This window comes from Eptesicus fuscus, chromosome 16, assembly GCF_027574615.1.
Source record: "Eptesicus fuscus isolate TK198812 chromosome 16, DD_ASM_mEF_20220401, whole genome shotgun sequence".
NCBI classification, from domain to species: domain Eukaryota; kingdom Metazoa; phylum Chordata; class Mammalia; order Chiroptera; family Vespertilionidae; genus Eptesicus; species Eptesicus fuscus.
The window spans coordinates 11318269-11345196 of record NC_072488.1 but is presented as its reverse complement, the minus strand read 5'-3'; the positions used below and the strand labels follow the sequence as shown (position 1 = coordinate 11345196).

General features: G+C 39.3%; 1 protein-coding gene and 1 non-coding gene across 6 annotated transcripts in view; both read right to left on the bottom strand.

Moving 5' to 3' along the window:
• SELENOI (selenoprotein I) overlaps positions 1-26928 on the bottom strand; it is a 40261-nt gene that overhangs the window by 3463 nt on the left and 9870 nt on the right. The window contains exons 2-9 of one of the 5 annotated variants that reach the window (XM_008162345.3): positions 17802-17870; positions 17169-17277; positions 14934-15008; positions 10540-10802; positions 8963-9071; positions 5048-5096; positions 2635-2815; positions 1133-1315 (exon numbers count right to left, since the gene is read on the bottom strand). In XM_008162345.3, coding sequence (XP_008160567.2) covers positions 1133-1315; positions 2635-2815; positions 5048-5096; positions 8963-9071; positions 10540-10802; positions 14934-15008; positions 17169-17277; positions 17802-17870 — 1038 coding nt within the window. Of the gene's footprint in view, positions 1-1132; positions 1316-2634; positions 2816-5047; positions 5097-8962; positions 9072-10539; positions 10803-14933; positions 15009-17168; positions 17278-17801; positions 17871-26928 lie in introns of those variants that run through there. The other 4 variants (XM_054727810.1, XM_054727811.1, XM_054727813.1 and 1 more) reach the window with 4 other exon arrangements.
• LOC114230338 (small nucleolar RNA SNORA38) lies at positions 3410-3540 on the bottom strand. The gene has a single exon (XR_003616246.2). It is a non-coding gene; the product is annotated as a small nucleolar RNA SNORA38 (small nucleolar RNA).

Genomic DNA, 26928 nt, shown 5'->3' with positions numbered 1-26928 from the left:
TTTTCCCTCACCTTCTTTCTTTTTTTTTTTTTTTTTTTTTTTTTTTTTTTTTTTTTTTTTAACACGTAAGCAATCAAATTCTGTATTTTTCTAAAAAAGCATTTTTAGAGCAAAATATTAACTGTACTTGATAGTATTTTTACTTCAGACAGTGCTCTCATATAGCAGGGTAGCTTTTCCTTTTTTTTTTTTTTTTTTTTTTTTTTTTTTAATTTCTTTATTGATTAAGGTGTCACATATTTGTCCTCATCCCCCCAGTCCCATCCCACCCCTCTCCCCACGCATGCCCCAATCCCCTGTTGAACTTAACCGTTGGATAGGCTTATATGCATGCATACAGGTCCTTTGGTTGAACTCTCCCCCTCCCCCTCCCTCCCCCTACCCTCTTCTATCCTCCCTCTGAGGCCCGATAGTCCGATCGATGCCTCCTTGCTTCTGGTTCTGTTCTTGTTCCTCAGTCTATGTTGTTCATCATTTCCTCTAGATGAACGAGATCATATGTCACTAGATATATACTAATAAGAACTGAATGTGAGACGAGCAATAATATTTATGCTGACAGGCAAATGAATCAATCTGTAGTGAGCTTCCCCCTGGACCAACAGTTCTTTTGAGACCCAATTTCGATGTCCAGTAGTTCCTTATGTGTACATGTCAGCACTGACCCCTCAGCTCTGGATGGTGGACAAATGGTGGTAACGGAGGTCCGACTCCCTCTGGTTTGGTCTCGGCCGAACCCAGGGGCACGGCGTCACCCGGACTAAGGGGCACGTGGCCTCACCCATACCCAAGGGGTGCGTGTTCTCACCCGGGCCTGGGACCCAGCCTCACCCGGATGGATCCAGGGGCGCACGGCCTCACCCGGACCCAGGATCTGGCTTCACCCGTACCCAGGGACGCTTGGCCTCTCCCAGACCCAGGGCCACTTGGGCTCACCCGGGCCTAGGTGCACGAGGCCTCACCCAGATCCAGGGACACATGGTCTCACCCGGACCCAGGGACGCTTAGCCTCTCCCAGACCCAGGGGCACGTGGCCTCATCCGGATCCAGGGACACATGGTCTCACCCGGACCCAGGGATTCTTTCTTTTTATAAGAACCAAATGGCACCAATTTTGTTCTCAATTACTCACCACTCGTACTCCATAATGGATGTGGGCCAGAGTGAAAGCCGCTGTCACTGTATAAAGGAGAATACTCTCAACATAGGAGGCGACTCCTAAGTTTACCACCACGACAACCAAGAAGAGAGGAACCAGCAACCAATTCAAAGTTGGACATCTGGTATTGCTCATTTGACAAACAATCAGCTGACACTTGAAGTTAGTAAAAAAAAAAAAAAGGGGGGGGGGGAGGGGGATAAAAATGTAATTAGCAAAACACTTCCAAAATGTGTCACACCAACATTTAAGAAGGATTCAAGCACCTGAGCCAACACATTCACATTCCATTAAGTTCAGCAGTTCCAATGATCAGATAGATCAGGGGACAACTGGGTCTCTGCCCCCACCTTTAAACCTGTGGACCCGCAGACCATGTGCATGTCCGAGGAGTGTAGAAAGGATGCTATAGAAGGCATTCTTCCATCAGATAACAGTTTGGGTGAAAGTTTCTCCCAATTTTAAGACTCCTTGTGACTTTAAAAAAAATTTTTAAGCCGAAACTGGTTTGGCTCAGTGGATAGAGCGTTGGTCTGCGGACTGAAGGGTCCCAGGTTCGATTCCGGTCAAGGGCATGTACATTGATTGCGGGCACATCCCCGGTGGGGGGTGTGCAGGAGGCAGCTGGTCGATGTTTCTCTCTCATCGATGTTTCTAGCTCTCTATCCCTCTCCCTTCCTCTCTGTAAAAAAATCAATAAAATATATATTAAAAAAAAAATTTTTAAACAGCCTCCCACACCCCACACAACTAAATTTCTCATATTACCTTATTAACACCTCAAACCTCTTTGGCTCCTTTACTTTCAACACCTTAATCAAATACAGTTTTATTCACTCATAAACACTTTTATACATGGAAACATAAGCTCAGTGGCTAAGTAAGAAAATAAAAAAACTTATTAAGGACCTGGCCTGAGCAGAACAGGGTTCCTGGCTCCCAAAACTATCAGGGTCTTTTCTCAACTCCTAATTTTTAAAAATATGTTGTATTCGTTACCTAGCTTATAATCCCATGTTCTTAATTTAAAAATCAGTTGGTTAAAAAAATGTGTGGGAGAAGCTATCTGCAGTCTCATTTCAGATCTCCCAGATGAATTACTTCTCACTTTACATTCTCCCTAAACTAATCACTAGATCTATAGCCATTTCAATGACACTGTTAATAATTTTTACAGTCTGGAGGGAGTTTATAAATTATTACATGAATTCTTCAGCAGGCAACCAAAACAAAAAGCTCAAATATGCTATGGTTCCAAAATACTACTGCAGTCTCTAAATCTTTGATTTTAAAGGGGAAAAAAAATAATATAACCTCAGCATGTTCTGTCTTTGAGATTATTATTTTCTCAAATTTTGAATGAAAATATCTTTAAATGAATATCTGCTTATTCTAATCTGTATAAGGTTTCTTAAATTATCAACTGTCATAAAGTCCTTATATATATTATGATTTTTAAAAGAAAAAAATCTTACTGTGATATTGGCAAAGGCTGTTCCAACCATAAAGTAGAATACTCTAGGATGCATCTCTAAAATATCACAAGGTGACTGGAGGATCCAGGCTGTAGACAAAATGAATAGCAAACATGGAGAAAAGAAGGGGACCAGAGCTTCATAGATTGAATTGTGTTTCAAGCTGTTACTTTTATAGCTTCTGGAAAAAAAAAAAATCAAGTAATACAAAGAACATTATTACATATAAAACTTATACTGGTATTTTATAGTTTTAAAGTACTTTCAGACTTATTCCCTAATTTGATACTCACCACAGTCCTATGGCATAGGTAACAATCAACATTATTAACCCCATTTTAACAGACAGGTTAAGTGAAGATGTGAGAATTTAAATTTACATAACTTGCTACCAAGTGACAAGGCCAGGACTAGAACTTCTGACCTAGTCCCATTTTTACACTTGGAATGTGAAGATGAAAAAAACTTGGTCTTTGTTCTATGACAGTGATTTTTAACAGGTGTGTCACAAGAATTTTTAAGACACGCAATACCTGACTATTTAGTCAGGGGCACTGACCTCTTTTCCCTTAGGCTGTCAAATTAAAAAATGACAACCTGCCCAGCCGGAATGACTCAGTGGTTGAGTGTCAACCTATGAACTAGGAGGTCACCGTTCGATTCCCTGTCAGGGCATATGCCTGGGTGGGGAGCTTCATCCCCAGTGTGGGGTGTGCAGGAGGCAGCCAATCAATGATTCTCTCTCATCATTGATATTTCCTTTTTTATTTTTTTCCTATGTGGGATGGTTGATCTTGAGCCTGCAGGGAGCAAGCTGGCTCCAGACTTCTCCAATTCCACATTTCTTTGCCTCCAATTCTTATGTGTCCAAAGACAGGGAACCACAGATATACCTTTGTAGGAGGGTTCATTATTGATATTTCTCTCTCTCTCCCTCTCTGAAATCAACAAAAAAATATATCTTTTTTAAGTGACAACCTGAAACCTATATAATTTTTATTAACCAATGTCACCCCAATAAATTCATTCTAAAAGTTAAAAAAAAAAAATGACAACAGCCAACACAACAATAGCCGTCCAGTGTGAATGAATCAAAATTATACTTTTTTTTGTCAGATCAGCAAAAAAATATAGTTTTTGGTGTGCCCGAGAATTTTAGTAATTACTTTATGTGTACCATGAGATGAAAAGGGTTGAATATCACTATTCTTTGAGATTATATTCTAAAAGGAAAAATAAAATGAACATAAAACAATACGACAAGAGGACCTCACAGTGCTACTCTGATAAAAGGACAGAGAACTTAAAGTGAGAAACAATTCACCTGGAAGATTCTGAAATGAGACTGCTGATACACTCGAGCATCTCTAGGCACATTTGCTCATCTGAACAGAGCCCCAAATTCTAGCCCTGGTTCTGCCACTGATTGCATGCCCTTTGCCAAGATGTTGCCTAATCAAGACCTCATCTTTAGAAGATGAGGAAGAAATAACTCAAATAATCTCTGTGGCCTTCGGAGCTTTAAATGTTATGGTATCTATGAATGACTCTGCAATAAACAGGGAAGATTCATAGAGCTTAGGTTGACATGGACAGGATTTTGCAGACAGATTTGAGAGCTGAAGGATGAAGGAGGAAGTACAAGAAAGTTTTTCAAGTAGAGGAAACAGCAAGAGCAAAAATACTGAGGAAGGAAAGCGCAGAAAAATAAAACTCAACTTGGGCAACTCCCCTCCCCAAACCCTGCCATCCCCCCAGGCAGGAATTCTATATAGTGCTGAGAAGAGCCAGCAGAGGTCTAGAGTTTGGTCCTACAAAAGTTCAGAAGTTTTCGTGTGTGTGTTTTTTATGATCATGCTAAGTAAACTTAGAGATAATCAATTTATAAAACAGAATGTAAACATATCAGCCCGGCCAGTGTGGCTGCTCAGTGGTTGAGCATCAAGCTCTGAACCAGGAGGGTCATGGTTTGATTCCCGGGTCAAGGCACATGCCCGGGTTGCAGGCTCATCCCCAGTGGGGGAGGGGGGATGCAGGAGGCAGCCAATCAATGATTCTCTCTCATCATTGATGTTTCTATCTCTCCCTTTCCCTTCCTCTCTGAAATCAGTAAAAATATATTTAAACGCATCAATACTCAATAGGAATACCTTCCTGTGGATTCACTCACAAAAAATGGCAAATGAGAAGACTATTTGGTGATCCTAAAACTGTAACAAAAGAACAAGTAGTTTTGTGCTATGGTTGAAGTGACTACACAAGCCACCGTAAATATCCTAAATTATTCTAACCTCCTTCTAGATTAAAAATACAGATTTCACAACCTTTTCAAAATATCCAGATTCCAAAAGGAGAGATCTTAAAATTCATCTAAATAACAATTTCTTATCCAATTAAAAAAGGAAATACTTACTTGTAAAAGTTTAATAAACTCATTGGAAGAGTCACACATAATGCACAACCTAAAAGGAAGAATATTTAAATCATCATGATTATTATTCAAGTGACTTTTATAATAAGTACATACAAAATATGTAATATTTTTAGACTCAATCATTTTTAGATTCCAGTTTACTTCTGTAATGAAATACAATCCTTTTCTAAACAGTATTTCCAACTGGAAGAGTGGCGAGACAGTTTGCTGATTCAGAGCAGACTTCAAGGAGCCAGTAGGAGGCTAGTTGAATAAACTATGGTACATCCACACAATAAAGCAATAGAGAATCTCAATGGAGAAATGGAGTGTTAAAAAAAAAAAAATGGAAAATCTAGAGTTGAAAAGTATGATAACTTAAATGATAGGTTTCATGAAAAATTCACCAGATAGCTTAAGAAGCATGGGAGATAGCAGAAGAAAAAAAGCAGTGAGGTAAAAGACAGATGAATAGAAATTCCTATATAATAAAAGCCTAATATGCTAAGTGCTCGGTCGTCCGGTCGGCCATTCAACCAATCAAAGCGTAATATGCTAATGATATGCTAAGGTCACTCAACCGCTCACTATGACATGCACTGACCACCAGGGGGCAGACGCTCCAACCAGTAGGTTAGCTTGCTGCTGGGGTCCGGCCGATCGGGACTGAGCAAGATGGACCAGACATGCCCTGGAACTTTCCCGCGGTCCCTCCCGGCTCCAATCGTGCACCGATCGTGCACCGGTAGGGTCCCTCAGCCTGGCCTGCGCCCTCTTGCAATCCAGGACCCATTGGGGGATGTCGGAGAGCTGGTTTCGGCCTGATCTCATAGGTCAGACCAAGGGACCCCTCTGGTGCACAAATTCATGCACCAGGCCTCTAGTTATATAATAAAAAAATAGAGAAAAAATATTACAGTAAAATAAATAAAGCTTCATAAAAATCACCTATAGGACAATATCATGAGAAGCACTCTAACATACATGCAAATGAAGTCCAGAGGAGAAAAGAGAGACAGGAAAAAAATCTCGAGAAATAAACTGTTGTTGAAAACTTCCCACATTTAGTCAAAATATTAACTTACATATCTAACAAGCTCAAGACCAAGAACAAACACAAAGAAAACCACACCTATGCATATCACAGTCAAACTTTTAAAAGCCAAAGATAAAGAATCTTAAAATCAACAAGAGAAAAATGACACATTACATATGGGGTGACAATGATTTAAGAGCTGGCTCAGAAACAGTGGATACCACAGGACATTAGAATGATATATTCAAAGTGGTGGGGGGAAAAACCAAGACAAAAAAACATTTTCACATAAACAAAAACTGAGAGAATACAATGCTATCGGACCTGCTCTACAAGAAATGCTAAAGGAAGTTCTTCAGACTTCTGAGAAAGAACACCATATTTTAAGTCAGATATACAGGAAGGAATGAAGTGCAGCAGAAATGGTAAATAGTTGATAATTATAAAAGACTATCTATATATGTAAAAGCCTAAGCAACCGGCTGACTGGACGACCACCGGAAGCTATGATGTGCACTGACCACCAGGGGGGCAGACGCTCAACACAGGAGCTGCCAAGCAACAGCTACTTTGCAGAGTGACCTCTCGCACTCCGCACTCCGGGACCCCTTGGGGGATGTCGGACAGCCGATTTCGGCCCAATCCCCACAGGCCAGGCCAAGGGACCCCCACCTGCTGGAGGGACCCTGCTCACTCCGCAGACGCCCTTCAAGCCCCAGCGCCACCCCAGGTGTGGCCGGCCAGGGAGGGGCTGCGGGAGATTGGTTCCAAGGCGTGTCCAGCCCATCTAGCCCAGTCCCAGCTCACCGGCACCTAATTAATTTCCTTTCAATGTGCACGAATCCATGCACTGGGCCTCTACTATGTCATAAATAACCCAAGGGTTATGGGGTAGTTATGCATTTGAAACAAGACTGGCACTTAAGCCCTAACCGGTTTGGCTCAGTGGATAGAGCCTCAGCCTGCGGACTGAGGGGTCCCAGGTTCAATTCCAGTCAGGGGCATGTGCCTTTGTTGCGGGCACGTCCCCGGTGGGGGGGGGGGGGGGGGGGTGCAGGAGGCAGCTGATCGATGTTTCTAACTATCCCTCTTCCTTCCTCTCTGTAAAAAATCAATAAAATATATATTAAAAATAATAATAATAATAAAATAAAAAATAAAAAAGACTGGCACTTAAATTGAAAACTGTTAAAGCCAGGTGATGGCACATAGGGATCTATTATATAAAAGTAGAAAGAATAGCCCTTGCCAGTTTGGCTCAGTGGATAGAGCATCAGCCTGAGGACCAAGGGTCCTGGGTTGATTCTGGTCAAGGGCACATGCCCAGGTTGTGAGCTTGATCCCCAGTAGGGGGCATGCAAGAGGTAGCTGATCAATGATTCTTTCTCATCGTTGATGTTTCTATCTCTCTCTCCCTCTCCCTTCCTCTCTCTAAAATCAATAAAAATAAATAAGTAGAAAGAATAGAAAAAATATAGATGTTTAAATTTTTTCATAATCAAAAGAGGGGGGAAGACTAGGGCGGAATTCTTGCTTTCTTGGGTGGCCTGTATGTTGTACCCAAAAAAGGTAACCTTCCATAATAGCAAACAGGAGCCACTCCACCGCCTACCAACCTTGACCATTCTTTGCCTAACCAGAGGCTCTAGTGCACCTGTCACCCCAACACCAGCACTACTAATTTTATTGGCAGAAACTAAGTAGCTTAAGCACTAAGGCCCTTCTATCTACTTGTGTCTACTCAAATCTAGTACTGAAAAAGCTACTTCACTGATTTGTACAGAAACATGTGGGCTTTTGTTTTATTTCAGAGGGAAGAATTCAGTTAAACGTATAAATTACAAACAAAATGATGTGTCCAATAAAGCACTCACTTAACATTCGAAAGTATATCTCATATTATCAAAGAATTCCACCTAATCTTTACATTTAACATTTAAATGTAAAATGCAACAAACTGCCATGTGATAAGCTGCTTAAATCAAAAGATCCACTACATGATGGGAGATGAAAAATAGCTAGCCTTTTCAAGGTATGGTAATCACAGTTTATATAGGTACCAAAAAGTGAACATTGGGTAGATTACAGCAGGATTCCTAAAATATCTATGGTTCAGAGCCATGAAAAGGGCCCAAACCACTCTTTTTCTGAAAGTCAGTGCCTAGGGCACCATCTTCTCAGCTGTTTCTAAACCTTACCTAATTCTGATTCCATTACCAAGGTTCACTAATACAGAGACAGAGTTATTTTTTTAGATAAGGAAACAGCAATAGCCAATAAGTAAGCTTTTTTACTTCTACAAAGGTCTTTAATGCTACTCCTGATGCCCCAAATAATCCAGATTCCTCTTCCTTTTTGCCTCTTCCCCTAGAAACACTCTCCCCTACTCAATCACTCTGTAGATACCCTCCAGCTAAAATCAAAAGGGAAACATTTCCATGATCAAAACCTTTACCTCGAATTCAGTAGCATGAGGAGGATACCTGAGATAAACAGAGGCTCACTTTTTGGAGTGGATGTATTATAAAGCAATCTCTATTCTATTTCCTACAAACTAATCATCAACTTTGAGATAAGTAGAAAATCTGTACCAAATGTCACCCACATGTGGATCCTCCAATACAACCTAGATTACTTTAAGTCATTTATAAGTTTGTGTGATCTATTTTGGTATTTTCTTCTCATTAAGAATAGCTTGATGCTGAGCAACAACAGAAAGATACACAAAAGAAACCTTATTTTCCTTTATGATTAGGTTGAAATCCTATAGGGTTAAAGGCCAGTCGAAGAGGGGGAAGGGTGTTGCTGCTTGTTATAATCAAACACTAGCTTTGATAACAAAGTGATGTTAAAACAGGCTTCAACGTGGGGCTTCTTACCAATAATCATTGTAGTGAATAGGTCTCTATATAAGAAATTAAACAGGAAAGGTTCATACCAGGCCTCAACTCCCACAATCGCAGTCACTATGTAGACAAAAGAAATAGTCTGGAAGGAAAATGCAGACAAAAGCATACAGAGGCATTAACAGCTGGAAAGATCAGGGAGACAATAATGCTTTATGCAGCATAAAACTAGTCAACAGTTTTAGCAAAAGCAAGAACTGGGCTTAAATTTGCTATTGTGGCAAGTCTTCTTGCCTTTAAAAACATTTTTTTCAGCCAACAGTGCCATCAAATAACTTCTAAACAATGCAAGCAACCGGCCATCATTTGGAACACTTTAAGGCACCTTATAAGTTGGTGAGGCCACAAGATGATCCAATTTGCCCACTTTCTTCTTCGAAAACATTCCAATTTCTGACTCTTTCCTGGAGCCTTAAGTGCAAATGGGCAAAATGGCAACACAAAAAGCATGATTCAAAGGCAGGGAGAGTTAATAGCAAGCCTATGAAGTAAGAAAAAACAAATCTTGCTACTCACGGGTAAGTTGGTGACAAGAAAAAGCCAATAATTATGTACATATCTTTTTTTTTTTTTTTTACAAAATCAACAGTTAAAATGGAAGTTTATTCACATTAAGAAATTATTCATTTTTTTATGTAATAATGGCATTGTATTTATGTTTAGTTTGTTTCGTTTTTACACATTTTTTTTATTTTTATAGAGAGGCAAGGAGAGGGAGAGGGACATCAATGTGAGAGCGAAACATCAATCGGCTGCCTCCTGCATACTCCCCACCTGGGACTGAGCCCGAAACCCAGGCATGTGCCCTGACCAGGAATCAACCAGCAACCTTTCAGTGCACGGGAGGACACCGAACCAAGTGTGTTTATGTTTTTTAAAAAGAGCTCTTACTGCCATGGTCAGGTGGCTCAGGTGGTTAGAGCATCATCCCTTACATGAAAAGGTGGCAGGCTTGATTCCCAGCCTGGGCACATTCCTTGGTTGCCGGTTTGATCCCCAGTCAGGGTGCATACAGGAGGCAACAGATCGATGTTTCTCTCTGACAGGGATGTTTCTCTCTCTCCCTTCCCTTTCTCTTAAATCAATTAAACACACACACACACACACACACACACACACACACACACACACACAAAATATATTCTCAGGTAAGGCTAAAAATAAATAAAAATAAATAAATAAATATAGCTCTTACCATTAAGAGATTAACAGTAAAATATTTATCATATAATTTCAGGAATTTCCTTTAAAATAATTGAGCAGGGGGTGGTGGGAAGGGGTGATAGGGTATACATGAAAATAGACTGGCCATGTGTTGATAACTGCTGAAGCTATGTAACGGGTACATAAATAAGGGTTCACTATCCTATCCTCTAGACCTTTGTATATGTTTGAAACCTTTTCCATAAATAAATAATATAAAATTTTTTTCAAAGCACACATCAGCTCTAATTTTTAAAAAAGCACAAGGGCAATAAAAAGGAATGATAAAAACTTCCCCCCCCCAAACTGATGCAATATTGAAAATTGAAGTTAAAGCCCATACTTACCACCTGGCTAATGTCGTATCCCCATGGCAGGAAAAGAACCCCTGTGTTATACTTTTCCCAGTGGGACAGGATGAAAGAAAACAAAACAACCCACAGCAGCAGGTAAAGAACAAAAACACTGACACCAGAAGGTCCTCGTCCGAAGATGGAATACACAGTGACAACGAAGTACACACATGACCAGCTATCTAGGCCATGGTCAAAAAGCTCCCCTAACGGGGTGCTGGAGTTGGTTCTGCGGGCTTGCTTTCCATCCACACCATCTGCAACAAAAACACATGACCACGGGAACAGGTCAAATCTTACTAGTATGGAGAAAGTCTTCTGTAATAAACTGCATAAAACAAATCAGCATATCACAGGAATGTTATTAACTAATGTACAGCTACCAGCCAGTACTATAAAAATCTAACCTTTAATTCCTATAACTCAAAGATTTCAGAAATAAAATTGGTAATTTCTCTAAGTTTAATCAAACCTCAGAGGAAAGGCAGGGGAGGATGGGTGTGTGGGAAGAGATCAACCAATGAACTTGTATGCATATATGCATAATCTATGGACCCAGACAATAGGGTGGTGAAGGCCTGGGGTGGGGGCGGGGGTGGGCTGAGAGCGGTCAATGGGGGAGGAGGAGGACATATGAAATACTTTCAACAATAAAGATTTTAATAAAGAAATATTAAAATTAAAATGTTATATCACATTGAATGGTGTCAGTTTTAGTTCTGAGGAGGAAGCATTCTAGTTGGACTCTGAAGTTCTCCTAATCTGCCTGACAACTGAATTGCTCCACTAGCCACAAATTCTCAAGCCTCCAGAGAACATTCAGCAGTTACTCATTATAACTCATCTAACCACTCCTTGCTCTGGGATCCAAAAACATTCTGTACTTCAGTTACAGCACCTATTTCATCTTGTTTGATATCACAGTCACTTCTTTACAGCTCTACCACCTCCACAATTTTAAGTGCTTTCAGAAAAAAGTTTTGCACATACTAAGTTTCAGTAAATGTAAGTGTAGGGAGTGGCTATAGGGTTAAGCCTCGGATTGACCTGTGGCAGAGCCACAAACAAGTCCCAGCTTAGAGGGCAGAGCCCTCTTAGCAAAATTAAACTTGACCTTATGGCCGCTCCCTAGATCCTTCCTAGGTAGCTAATGGGCTATGGGAGATGCAGCAAGTGAAACTCACAAGAACACTGTAACTATGTTGACCACTACCTTGTTTTTCTCTGACTATAAAATAAAGCCTCAGCTTGCCAGCTGGATCCTTTTCTATGTCCTCATCCAGGCACCGGAGATCCACCGAGCCCCAGCTATATTCTCTTTGTCTGTCTTCTTTAATCCTTCACCGCCCCTCCTCAGGTTCACCCTTGGCTGTGCTGGCACGGCACATGTAAGAATGTATAGAACCTATGCACTGCACTATTCCCAATTTTGTAAAGATTACAAGAATCTTAGAGTAAACTAAGTTTATGTTTACAATTGAGAAAGGAGAAAAAGCTGGTCATTAAAGACATAGTGTATCACACCACAGAACGTACAGAAAAGAGACAGGTTTTCTTCAGGCTAAGACCTCTAGAATGGCTTTGAAGACAAGATGAAATCTGAGTGGGGACATAAAGAATGAGTTGGATTTCAGCAGACGAGAGATAAAGGAGTATGCCATTTCAAGAGGAGGGAGTGCTATCAGCAAAAACACCGAGATGGAAAAGCACATGCCTGTTCAGAGAAAGCCAAGTAGATCAGTTTGACTAGAAAGTCGTATGTGAAGAGGGCGGTACACAGAGGCTAAAAGGGAGGTTTGGGCCAATTTAAAAGTTTTAGGGAGTAAGAAGAGCTTCTAAAAGTATCAGAGCAGGGCAGTGACAAGGGTGAAGTCAATGAAGTGTTTCCGGAAGATTCCCCTGACATCAGTGTGAATGACAAGCTGGAAGAGGAACAATTAATAAGCTAACACTGAGATGGAATGCGGTATGAATGAAAACCTGGGGACTGGTGAGACAGTAAATAAAAATGACACGGTAGCAAAAAATGAGAGGTGAGGCCAAAGGACAAGAAGACCATCTCCAAAGTTTCCAGTCTGAGTAACCCGACAGTGGTAGTGTTCATTGAAACAAGGAAGTCACTAGAAGGAACAAGAATGATAGAAAAGATGCTGAGTACAATTTCAGAGGCTGAAATTGAAGTGTTAGCAGGATATCCATGAGGTAATGTCAAGCAATTCAACCTAAGGGTACTTATTAGTAACTCAAGATAAATAACAGCTAGCTATAAACAAAAGAGTCATCTCAATAGTGCTAAGAATCAGGATTACCAAGAATATCAGAAGAAAGAGAAAGTTAAGGATAAAGTATAATAGAGGACCTTCATTTAAGGGCAGAGACAGAGGAACCTTGGGGGGAGGAAATGAAGGGGGCATAGAAGGAAGGGAAGGAGGAAACAGAAAGAGAGAGGGGGGAGGGGGAGGGAATGGTAAAATCTAGTTAAAAAAGAAAATTCTGAATTATAAAAAATTCTCAGAAAGTTTGATAACTAAGTGCATTAGAATTAGGCTAATTGTAAAGATTCATATTTAGGGAATTAGAAATGCCTTCTAATTGCTGTATCGTGTTTCTTGCTCACCACAGTATCACCCCAGTGCCTAGCTCAGTTTGTGACAAAGAGGGCTTTCAAAAATATTGAAGGAGTATATTAAGGATGAATGCCAAACTCCTGCCCAAAGACTGCAGATCTCTCTTATATAAGGTCTTAATGCCCTTAAGTAGCTAAAGTATTTCCTAAGACTTTTCTCATTATTTGCTGGCTTATTTTCCTATTTTCGGTGCAACTCCTACGGTTATAATAAATACTGAATTCATGAATTACATATTAATTAGGTTTTGTGCATCTTCTCACTGAACCCATTCTAGCTCCACAAGTCTGAGGTCTCAATATGCTTCAGAGTGTTTTTTTTTTTAAGAAAGGTAATTCAGGGAATATGCTATATATTATCCACAAACCCAGCAGGACCTAGAGCAGCACGCTGTGATCAAACACATTAATATTTCTGCAGCAAAATGTAAGAATAGTCCCAATAGTAGAATAAAGATTGTAAATTGCCTCAGGTTAGTTCAAGATACATTTTGCAACAAATCACGTTAGGTCAGGATTTTTGCCAGAGCTGTGGACCTGAAACAGGGAGATTATACAGTATATCACAAGAGTCTTTATGAAATGCGAAATGTTAGAAGTTAGAGGGTTAGAGGCCACAGGCTAGCTTCACCTTTCCCCTAGAATTAGGTTAATTCCTCCTGCAGTCCTGGGCAACCAAATAGCAGAATTTTAAAACCTTCTCATCTTTAGTAACTTGATGTCCAGAATCCTCTACCTAAATATGTAACTAAGCTTTTTTTTCTTAATTCTTCTTGACTTCACTTTCTCCTTTCCCCAAACTCTGACAGCTCTGGTCATCCACCATAACTAGGTACCAGATCATACTGGTTTTATGTGTAAGTCATTTTTATCTGAAGAGGTCTAAGCAACTTGAAGTCAGGGTCTGCTACTTCACAAGCATTTAAAAACTATATACTGAGTGCCTACTATGTTCTAAACTCTGGGTACACAGCAGTGAAAACAAAGTACCACCCTCAAGGAACTTATATTTTGGAGCAGGCAGACAACAAACAGGTAGGCAAGGAAATGGCTACCAGGTCATATGATTTTAAGTGCTACAGAGAAAAATAAAGCAGGAAAGGATATTAAGAGAATTCAGGACAAGCCATTCAGATAATCCAATGAAAAGCATTCTTGGCATAATAGACAGTATGGCCTAGTACAGTAGACTTCCCTGACCACTCCTTCCCCCAAATGAGACCTGACCACTTGCCTATCTGTTTTCCCACTGTGCTCCACATAGGACCTCTCCGCAGTCATTTGGTATGTCAGCACTGCTTCCCAAACTTAAGGCAAAAATAATCTCTTGTTCTGTGAGCCGGCAAATACTTTTTGTAAAGAGCCAGATAGGACATAGTTTAGACATTCTAGGCCATACAATCTCTGCTGGCAACTACTCAACTCTGCCTTTGTTGCAGGAATGCAGCTACAGACAATGTGTAAAGGAATGAGCACAGCTGTGTTCCAATAGAAATGGACTTACAAAAACCGGCAACAGGCCAGTTTGGCCCACAAGTGATAGCTTGCCAACTCCTATCTTATCCTTTAAATCCCTAGCAATGAATAACAATTTTTTTTTCACAGAGAAACTCAAAAATGTATTTATTAAATTGAACAGGATATTAATAAACCCTAGTTAAAATGAAGTAAGCATAGGAGAAAATGTTAACTTAGTGGTTGGCTATCTTTGCTGACAGACTCACCAGCCACTGACTAAGGAGGGTATTTGCCAATTTCTTACCTAGAGTGTAGGCAACGAAGTTGAGGATGCCCACCACAATCCAAACCCAGCCAGGAACATGTTTGTGACCTGGTGCTGCAAAGGAAAGCAACTCAGAGTGTAATACAATCTAAGTACCATCATTCTTACCACCGTATTACTGCCAGATAAAAAAAGTTCCTACTTATTAAATAGAAGCTACAATACTGTACAATATATTTTGAATACAGAACTAGGTAAATATTAAAAAATATCAGTAAACTCTGGAAAAAAGAAACAAAGAAGTAACTGTACAACCCCTCATCAACAACAGGCATTTATTTTGGGCTTAAATCATAACTCATGACTAACTATTCATCTTTACTTAAAAACCTTATGTAGAATGAAAAATAATGTTTTTAGAATTTAAAAAAGCTTGTGTTTAATCTGATCCATATTGTTTACAATTATATTACAAATATGTATTGAGCCTTCAACCTATACGCTCTTACTGCACTAATTAGCTAAACAAAAGACCTTTTGATTTGGTACAGATAGATGACCTCAAGTGGATGATTCTGGCATCAGAATCATAATGAAATGTCTGGACCTCACTTTTACCCCTGAAGATAGAATCACTTAGAATTAGGAGGCCTGGGTTCTAGTCCTGGCTCTGTAACCAATGAGCATTGTGACCTAAATATGTCATTGAACCTCTCCTGTCTTCCATGTCTCAAATATATTGGGACTAAATGGTTGCTCTGGTCCTTCAACTTATATGATTTGGGAAAATATATATAATATTTACATGTTTTTAGTTCTCTTAATAACTAAGTAAATATTCTTATTTAATTCAAGAAAATAATATTTCTAGTTAGAAAGTAAACTTTTGAGGCCATCCTGAGGATTAAAATATAAATTTGAAAAAACACAGTATCAAAACCAGACTTAATGAAATTTAATCTTACTTATTATTCATATAGTGCTTTGTAATCTTCCATTACCATTTTATTACATGTACAGAAGCTATGGCTAAAAGTTTTAGTTGATAAAGTTAGGTATATATATACAGAATTTCTAAAACAGCAAAAACTCCTGTGTTTCAAACTCCAAACTTTCCTACGAAAACAATGTTTTCAGTGATTGTTAATTTTTCCAGGTTAGTCCACAAAAGTCTGCTGAACCTAGAACACAGATGAATTATAATACTAAAACTCCTGACTACATCATTTATAAGTATTCTTATTGGAAAATATATTCTCTAGTTTAGAATGAAAAAAATACTTATCTACATTCATCTTTCTATTCCTTGCAACTTCATCAACTGGATGAATGATAAAAATAGATCCTGTCTCGAAGTATCCACCCCCATCCCAAATGCACCCCACATTCACTCCTATTGTCAGAGCAGAAGCTGGGTGTGGAAGTCAGCAAAGACAGGAATAGGTGTGAGAGAAGACAATGGAATCCCAGGTCGGAGCAGGCTGAAAACTGCCTCCCCAAAAGTGACTTTTGCCTGTCTTCCCCAATAAGGATCCAGACTCTGTCAATAAATACTTAAAGGTCTAAGTACCATTTTTAGAGGAAATTGGAAATTGTTAGAAGTAAGGATGCTAAGGAGAGGGAAAGCAACATTACATTCCCTTTAGAAAACAGGATTTTTCTTCCATAACTAGAACAAAGGAAGAGTTATTTCTGGAATCGGTAGGTAGGTTGGACTCTACTTAAATTCATTTTCAGGCAGTTCTGTAGTCCTACTCCTGTATCTTCTTATAAATCCAGTTACTCTTTATTTACTAAAGCCTTATGCTTTTGGACAGCATTTCTAAATTAAATAGGCAAGTTAGTTTCTAGAACTTAATAGAAACACACATATAGACTATAAAAACACATCTTAACTTTTATATCCAACCTTGACATTTTATATACCCTTATTATATCTAAAACTTTTCAAAAATATAGCATCTTGCCCTGGCCGGCTTGGCTCAGTGGATAGAGCGTCAGCCTGCGGACTGAGGGGTCCCGGGTTGATTCCGGCCAAGGGCACATGCCTGGGTTGCGGGCTCGATCCCCATTGGGGGGTGTACAGGAGGCAGCCAGTCAATGATTCTCTCTCATCATTGATGTTTCTATCTCTCTCTTCTTCTCCCTTCCTCTCTGAAATCAATAAAGAAATACATTTAAATATATATATAGCATCTTAATAAAAACAGAAAATAATCATATCATTTCTCTATTTAGACATTTCAAATGCTATATTAAAAGTAATAATCTTACCTGAAGCATAAAAGTCAGGATCAAAGTATGCCAGAAGTAGGAAATTGAATACAACCAGCAGAAAGCCAGAAAAAGTTATCAGATTTGGAGCCAGCCAAGTAGGAAATACCTATTATTTTCAAAATAATTAAAATATAATTAAACTAGAGGAATATCTCTGTCCACACACAGCACAACATGCAAATTTAAATTATAATAAAAGCTATAATTTAAAAGATCAATTGCTGTTTCTCTCTCACATTGGTGTTTCTCTTTCTCCCTCTCTCTCTAAAATCAATAAAAACATATTTTTTTAAAAGGTCATATGCAGGAGTTATTTATAATAAAATGCAAACCACAATCTGCAATTGATAGAAGAAAGCACTTCTTTCTTCTTTCTATTCTGTTTTAAACAATTCTATATTTAACTAACATTAGATTTATTTTAGAAAATTTTACAAAATTATGAATTCCAGAGTATAAACTGAGATTTCAACAATGAGATAAATCAAAAGGTATGAGACTAAGGGAAAGAGATAGGAGAAGTTTCTCTAGCTATCTTGTTAAACTGATAATAAGATATCTATAAAATTTACTAAACAGTTTAAAAATTTAAACTTACTAAAACAAATGCATGCCTATTAATCATCTTACCTTTACTATAGTGTTCCAAAATGGATGCATGACATACAGAGAGAGTGGATTGGTATCCACAGCACTGTACTGTTGAGAAATGTAAGAAAATATTCAGAGTTAATCTTTACATGCTTGCAAACAGAACAATTTCTTAACTGAAAATAACAGTACAAAAGTAACTTGGAGAATATGTCTATTTACGTGATGTCATCAACTGAATAATAAAACTGGAGGAGCAATATAAATGAGGCAAAAACTGTCAAGCACAGCCAGATATTTTTTATTCAACCTTTATAATATCGTGTTTCAACAGAAAAAATCTATACTGCTTATGTGTTCTCACTTACTATACAGAATCAAGATTGGTAATGTGCACACTGTGTGCATTCAAACATGCTCATACACCTTCTCACTCAACCTCCTGCATCCCTTGACTTAGAGGAATCCAGCTGTTTTCCACTGGATACCATTACTAGTGTACTTACTATCTGTGTTCCCTGGAGCAAGCTACTTGTCATAGTTTCTTCACCTGTAATATGGGGATAATAACTTTATCCTCAAAGGATTGCCAGGATTAGTTAAGCTAATAATGCACATGAAGCAATTATAGTAGTACCTGGCCCACAGTAAATGTTATATAAGTTATTGAGCTATTTAGTTAAAAAAAAAAAGGGAAATTTTAACAAATATTTGTATATAAATATGTAAAACCTTAAAAGTGATGTTGATGACATTCATCAGACACACCCATTAGAGTACCTGGCATGTAGAGAGCACTACACTAGGTGTGGGGAGGAAGGGATAATACAAAATCGGTAAGGGACAATTTCCACCTTCAAGAAGTGGGAACATTACCTAATTCATCCAGCCAACATTTAAACAACGCTATACTAGTCACATGTTTGAAAAACGTTTGCCTGTGTTTTGTACTTATGCTTAGTATGTATATAAAGTAAGTAGTAACCATTTTCTTAGGGGCAGAAATAGAATATTGGGGACTAGCTATAGTTTTAAGACATATTAATCATAATTCTTTTTGCCTACTTTTCCATGTAACCTTTGTCTACCCCAATATAAGCAGCTGGCCTATGGGGGGGAGGGGGGCGGTGCAGAGCAGATTTTCATCGATGACCTGCTGCTCTCCCATGCTGCCAGCATTATTGGAATAAACGCTCATGTATGATTCAACCCTGTCTCTGCTTACTTGGCTCAAGGAGTGCCAGGCAGCCTGGGCCCACTGACTGTCTGGTTCCAACTTGAGTGTCTAATTTTTTTAAAATCATAATTAAAGGTCAAAATTTCTTCCTGAAATGTTTATGAATATGCAGAAAATATTTCCTCATTGGTGTTTCAAGACTTAAAAGTATGATGGAAAAAGTAAATAGAAATATTTTTAAATACTGCAAGCAAAGGGAGTCAAATGTTTCCTCAACGGACTCGATGTCGAGTGCCTCCACTTCTCCATCCCATTCTGACCGACATGGGACAATGTGGACAAAAGATCTGAGATAAATAGTGGGAGGAAAATGGCGATAGAGAACATGGTTTGCCACTGCTGGCCAGAGTTAGAAGCTACGCCGTTGCATCCAGACTCTCAGCAGGAGCCTACTTAACCGAGTATTATCCTGTTCTAACCAAAATCAACTTTCACTTGCATGGTTCTCTACAGTCAACGTCGCATTTCCATGTAATAGATACCACTACATCTGAACTTCCGCAGAATGACGGAGTTCCCAACTGACATCAGGCCTGAATTCAAGTCTTCAGACCTGAGGACACGAAACCAACATGAATCCCTAAGGTAGAGGTGGGGAACTGTCAGGAACCAAGAGTCGGTCAAAGGATTAACTCTGACCTTCAGTAAGTTACTGAAACTAGGCCCACTTCCTCTTGCCTGAGGACAAAGCATTCCTTCTGTAGCCGCCCTTCAACCGCCACACCCTTTATCTATAGTTACGACTTTAGCGATTATCTAGGTCAGCCCCCACCCCTCCTAGGCATCCACCCTTCTAGAAATCACATATAAGGAACGCTGTAAAATAAAATTTTGAGGCTTGATCAGAATCCCCTTTGTCTTGCCTCCATTCTTTGCGTCCCTTGTCTGTCTCATTCTCTTAGGTGCGCCGCCTCGGTACCCCCGTTAGAAGACCCCGCTGGCGCTGGCCGGGGCAGGGAACATTGGGCCCTCGGGCCACGTAAGGCCCGGGATAGCATTTGGTCTGGCTCTGTCAAGACATTAGGGGCGAGTTAATTAAATGTTTGACCAAATAGAGCAGGCTAATTTTTAAGTTAATTTTGTACGGCCAGTAAATGATGTTATAAATACCCAAATGGCCCTTGGCAGAAAAAAGGTAGCCCCTGGTAAGGGCTACTGATGACAAGGTGGGAAAGTCCTGGCCTCCTCCACTTCACAAAAGTCTGCACCCAGGCACACATGATGTAGCCGGCAGGACAGACAAACTGGAAAACCACACATTTCAAGTCCACCATCTACTGCAAAATACAAAAAAGTTGTAAGAAGTCCAAATCAGAAGAATAGCTAATCACACAAATAGCTAATTCGACACCCACAGTACAATGCACTTAATTCAAATGTTTGCTGAATGAGCCTCATTCAGCAGCTTCCCATAATTTGACTTAGATCTAAAAGAAGGTTCTTAACTGGTGGTATTTTGATTTGAAAAGCTCCTCTTTTAAATTCTGAAATTTTAACTCTAAATCTCTGCTTCAGGAAACCAGTTAGAAGTATGAAAAGAATATAAGAACTAAATACAAGAGTTCAGTTTGCCTAAAAGGATTTTTTACATTTAATGATAAGCTGATGAGCAAGTATAGCAAGAAAGATTAAGGTAAGATTACAAAAGACAGCAAGCAGTAACCCTACAGAACACTGCTTATTTAGCCTTACACACCTGAGTACTTTTTAAGGCCACTTATCACTTGGTATAAACAAAGACATTTGAAACCTTCTTGGGAATCAATGGAGAAAGAATGATTCAAACCTTCCGCATGCAGAAAAAACAAGCAAAATATTAGGTTTTAAAGGTGTTAACTAGATTAGGTTATTTGGTAATACATGCACAATATATTTTTAGTTTTCATTAGAATGATGTTTTGCTCTACACCAAAATACCTATCCTCCTGGTTAGGTATCCTCCTGTGAAGGCCCACTGTGACTTCTTTGGCTCTACAGTCTGCTGGGCCAGACTAAGCTAATGTCTTGGATAAATGCTTGAGGACCACAGCTTGAGTTTGAGAGAATCTTTCCAAGGCAGAATCTCAGAACCTTATCAAGTTAAGCAGACAAGGGTCTAATTTTTTGTCAAAACAACAGTCCTTCAAATATGTGAAGACAGCTCTCCCTGTCACACCTAACCTACATCTCTTTATCTGGCTTAACATCCCGTGTTCCTTTTGCTGCTCCTCTTTGCCATGATTTCAATCTCCTTCATCAGAAGGTACAGTTCCCTAGACTAGAGGTTGAAAAGCATTTTCAGGAAAGGGCCAAATAATAAATATTGTAGGCTTTGCAGGCCGTATGGTCTCTGTAACAGACACTCAACACCGCCACTAAAGCAGGAAAACAGTCACAGAAAATGAGCATGGCTGTATTCAAATAAAACTTTATTCACAAAGCAGGTAGCCTAAGAGTTTTAATTTGAAACCTGTGCTCTAGACAAATCCAATTTGTGGTTAAACCAACACAAAGGTGTGATCCAGGGCAAAAGGAGCATTTCAAGTGGTGCAATGAATAGAACAAGAACATGACTATAATGCTCTTCTTCCTCAATGACTTATTCCTCTTGATGCTCAACATTATTATTAACTTCCTGTGGCAACAAAATCAGACTGCAGGCTTGCATACAACTTTCAGTCATCTGAACCCCTCAGGCATTTCTGATACAGACTGCTAAGCCTCCTTTCTCTATACTAATAGGAAGTTGACTATTGGAACCTCAGTGTAAAGTCTACATTTACTATTTTAACATTTCATCTTGATAAACTCAACTCATCTTTCTATCCCTCCAGATCTCTTCAGATTCAGGCTGTTACCCAAGGTAATAATAGCTATGCCTCCCAAAACTCTCAGCATATCTGTCATGCTGATAAAGCCTTCACTAAAGTCTTTGTAAATATGATGATCAAGGTCGAACTTCTAAACATTTCCCTCAAAATTGCTATTACTACATCTAATAATTTTTATTTGGGTATACAATTCTATACTGTCATCCACAGCAATTACTCTACCTGGCCTTCAAGAAAAGATATTCATAAAGTCTTAGTGAAATCCAAAATTACCTTCGATAGCATTTTGTCAAATATTAGTAAGTTTCAAAACATTTTTTACTTCAGTACAAGGAAATAAAGCAGAGTCCATTCTTCATTCATTCATTCATTCATTCACTAGGTCAACAAATATTTTTAACTGAATGCCTGTAATTTTGCCAGGCGCTGCTCTAGGTCACTGGGAAGAGAATGGTGAACAAGACCAAAATGTTTCCTATGTTTATCGAGTCTACAGTCTAGTGTGAAATAAACAGTAAGCAGGAAAACAAGTAATAATCACAAGCTGTGATAAAACTCTGAAGGAAATAAAGAGGGTGTGTGCATGAAGATAATGGGGCAGGAAGTGTGCCTAACCAGAGCGGTCAGAGAAAGCTTCTCTAAGGAGAGGAGACTGAAGCTGAGTCCTAGAAGATGAGAAGACAGTCAGGTAAAGAACGTATGAGACATGCCCTGGCCAGTGTGGCTTAGTTGGCTGGGCATCGTCCTGTGCCCATAAAGGTTGCTGGTTCGATCCCAGGTCAGGGCACATATCAGGGCTGCAGGCTCAGTCCTGGGTAGGGGAAGTGCAGGAGGCAGCTGATCGATGTTGCGCTCTCACATGGATGTTTCTCTCTCTCCCTTTCCCTTCCTTTCTCTCTAAAAATCAATAAGCTATTCTTAAAAAAAAAAAGAATGTATAAGGCATAATAATGAGTCAAAGAAGCGAGACACTAAACAGAACATTGTTATAGATTCACTTTACATGAAGTTCAAAACAGACAAAATTAATTTATGACAAAAGAAATCATAAGAGTAGTTTGGTGACAGGGACTAAATGGGGGCCTTCTGAAATACTAGCAATAATTCTGTATCTTGAATGGGGTGGTGGTTACATGGGTAAATACATGTATAAAAATTCATTAAATTATACACTCAAGATCTGTGCATTTCTATATAACTTATACCTAAAAAGAAAAAGAGAGAAAATTCAAAATATACAAAAGTAAGTTTACAGTTGTTCATATGGAAAATAATACAATAATTAATAAATAATACAAGAATAAACTGTGTTTCACGTACTTACAACTGGACACCTACTTTTGCCCACCCCTATGTGGCAGTGTGTGTGTTGGGGGTGGGGAGTCCCAACATATCTTCCAAGCAGAGAGAAGCAAGGAAGAACAATTTGAAGTGAGATTGGAGATGAGGGCAGACACCACCTAGCAGGACTATAGTGAGTTGAATTTTATCTAAGGCCAATGCATGTCCTTACCTATGTCTTTAAAGGACGATTAGTGTATAAAATGGACGGGAAGGGGGCAAAAGTACAAATGAAGTCAGTTAAGACAATGTTATATATAGTACATCAGGCGAGAAACAGCTATGGATTAAAATAGGAGCAGTACAATGACTTCTAAATTACTTCCAAAATACGCTGTGAAGTGCCCACTTTTGTGAAGGGCGTTAGAAATGTGAGTATCCTCTTTAAGAAGGAAATTGACTCTAATGAAAGAAAAACTGTGGAACCACCCCCTTGAACCTAAAAATGTTTCCTTTAAACAGGTAGTACTATACTTTAAATCCCCTCTGTGTACTGATAAGAAAACTGGTATGAACTGACTCACCTTTGCACTACTGTCCCAAGTAATGCTCAACTATCTATAATAGCATATTTCCCTTGCTTAGACTGTCTTCTAATCAATATGAGAATAGGACTCTTACTCTCAAATGGTTTTTAACTCTGTCTTTTCCCATCTGAAATATAAACTTTGTACCTGTAAAACATGTTTTAGTCAACTGTGGAAATTCATAAAAGGTAGCGTGAGTATAAGCTAATAATATTTCATAAACTGCACTTGAGATGTAAGCAAACTCAAAATAACATTTCTGATTTTTAAAAAATTATTTCCAAAACCCTTGAGTGCAAAAGTATCTATGTTGTTAGGAGTAAAAAGCAAGATGGTTCACAGCTAAGTTCATACCAATTTTCCAGACATCTCTAAAGTGAAATAAACACATTATCAACCTCTCTTAAGAACTCAGGAGAGAGAAATGTCAAATGTCAACGCTCTCTCTCTTTTTTGCCCCTGCACAATGAAGCGCAGTGTCTGGTAAGGTCCTAATAACGTACTGAGGTCAGTCCCTTTCTGAAAGGTCTCATGACTCAACCCTGTGTAGGTTTTAAGTCTTCACAAGGGCAGAATCTATTGAGGCCAACACGTGCTCACCCGCTCCTGGCTGGAGCAAGTTCATGTAATGGCATTCCAACCGTCCAGGCCAGTCCCTTAAGGCCAAAACATAAAACAAGGGCTCCCAATGATTAACACTTGTTATTCACTCCACAATCAGTAAGAGCTGCCTTTCACATAGAATGTGGTGTTCACTGGGCACTCTCATACAGAGACAGTTAAGAGAAGAGGAAGCTTCCCAACCTGATCCTTTCTGCTTCTGGCACACAAAAGCCTGAATGTTTGAATGAATAAATGCATGAACTACTCTGCATGTCTATTTAAATAGTAGTAGCACAGAATTAATCTTCAGTGATGAGAAGTGTTACTCCCTTCACCCAATCTATTTTTCCCCAGAAATTGGACCACAATTTTTCACTTCACAAGGGGAAGTTCCTCTTACTTTTCCCCTATTAATAATACCATGTTTACATTTGTATCATGTTTCATAGTTTCCAAAAGACAATATCTGTTCTCTTATTTGACATTTTAAGAGAGATAATGTAGATTATTTCTATTTTACAGATGGAGAGATATAAAGTTCAGAGAGTAACAGATGAAGAGATATAAAGTTCAGAGCATAACACAGCTAATAAACAGGAAGATCTAAACTGTAAGTCCTTTCTGAGTCAACTCAGAACATTCCTGTGAAATTGCTCACTGTTTTAAACCAGATTACCCTTTTCTGGCTCAAATACAATTATGGACTACCTAGATCCACTATACTGAAATCATTATTCCCATAATATCCTTCAATATATATTTTTCTGTCTTTCAATTTGTGACAGATGCATGTTAAGGTAATTCCCAATGAGTTAAGGCCTTATAACATCCCCTCCCCTTCATGGTTCATTCTCCTTGAGGGCAGAACCTGTGACTTGCTTCTAACAGACAGAATATAGCAAAGATGATGGATGTCACTGCCTTGATTAGGATAAATTACATGGCCAAGGTGAAGAGATATTACTCTCATGATACATCTATATATATAAAAGCCTAAGCAACCAGCCAACCGGCCGGTAGCTATGTATGTACTGACCACCAGCGGGCAGCCGCTCAACGCAGGAGCTACCGAGCTGTGGTGACTGGGCAGCTATGGTTCTCGGATGATGCACCCAGAACCAGAGAGAAGGGAGCCCAATTCCTGATTATGTCACCCAAGAACCATCCTCTTGCAATCCAGGACCCCTTGGGGGATATTGGAGAGCTGGTTTCGGCCTGATCCCTGCAGGCCAGGCCGAGGGACCCCACCAGTGCACAAATCCGTGCACCGGGCCTCTAGTTTCATATGTAAGACTCCATCTTAGCAGTGTAGAGAAGAATCTACAGCTGACCGTGAAGAAGCAAACAGCAATGATGTAAACTGCCTATGGTGAGGGTAATGTGGGAAGGAAAAGCAGGCAGCCTCTAGGAGCCAAGAGACTCAGCCCTATAATTGGAAAGAACTGAATTCTGCCAACAACCACACGAGCCTGGAGGAGGAACCCCAAGATCTAGATGAGAACACAGTCCTGCTGACACCTTAACTGCAGAGGAGCCACCTAACCAATGCCCAAACTCCTGACCCACAGGAACTGAGAGGGAATAAATGCATGTTGTTTTATGCCACCAAGTCTGTGGTAATTTGTTACCCAGCTATAGAAAGCTAATACACAACTCGGAAAGCACTTACTGCATTCTCCTTTCGAATAAAAGATACCCTGGGGTTCCCAGCCACAAAAATTAAGACTACGTAACGCTTGAAAACTTATGAACATCAAATACTTTCTTATTCCTCTACATTCATTTCTTGGTTTTATTAACCGGTCTTCTGACTGCAATACAACTGAATACTTCTTTGATGAGATGGTTCTCAAAATGCAGTCACCAAACTGAATGCAAATTCTTGGGCCCTACACCAGATGTACAGAATCAGATACTCTGGGGGTGGAGCCCAGCAATCTGTCTTTCAACAAACCAGCCAGGTGATCCTGATGCACTCTCAAGCTTAAGGACCACCGGTGACAACAAACACTAAAGACACTCCCGCTACTCCTCAGCAGAAGGATAAGCCACAGCATCAGCTTAGTGGCCAACACTTACACCTCCTTTTGATGACTTTAAATACTGCATTGCCAAGTGAGAGAAGTAGAATAAAATTCAGCTATTACTCACTAATGCTTACTAAATGCAAGGCATTGTGCTAGGAACACTCTACTATCATGTAAAAACTTCAACTCTAAACTTAAAATTAAAAAAGGGGACAGAAATAACAAGTTTCTTAAATTACTTACTAACCTGAGACTTGAATAAACTACACCCACAGGAAACATGAATCAGTGGGCAATGAGATCGCATGTCACTGATTATGGTCACTTATATCTGCTAAGACTGAGGGAGAAGATGGTGGTGAGATAAGACTGGAGAAGAGCTAGAACAATGAGACAAGAACAAACAAGTCATGAAGACAAGCAGGTTTGCTTGCTAGACTTACTGTATAATCTCTAACAAGAGATGAGAAGATACAACAAAAGGAGGATGAGTTCAATGAAGGAACTTGAAATCCTTACTGAGGAATTTGGATATTAGACTTAAACATGTGGATGGTACTGCAGATTCTTAAATAGGAGAGTGATATTTGAGAAAATTTACTTATTCTGCCTGTTGAACTA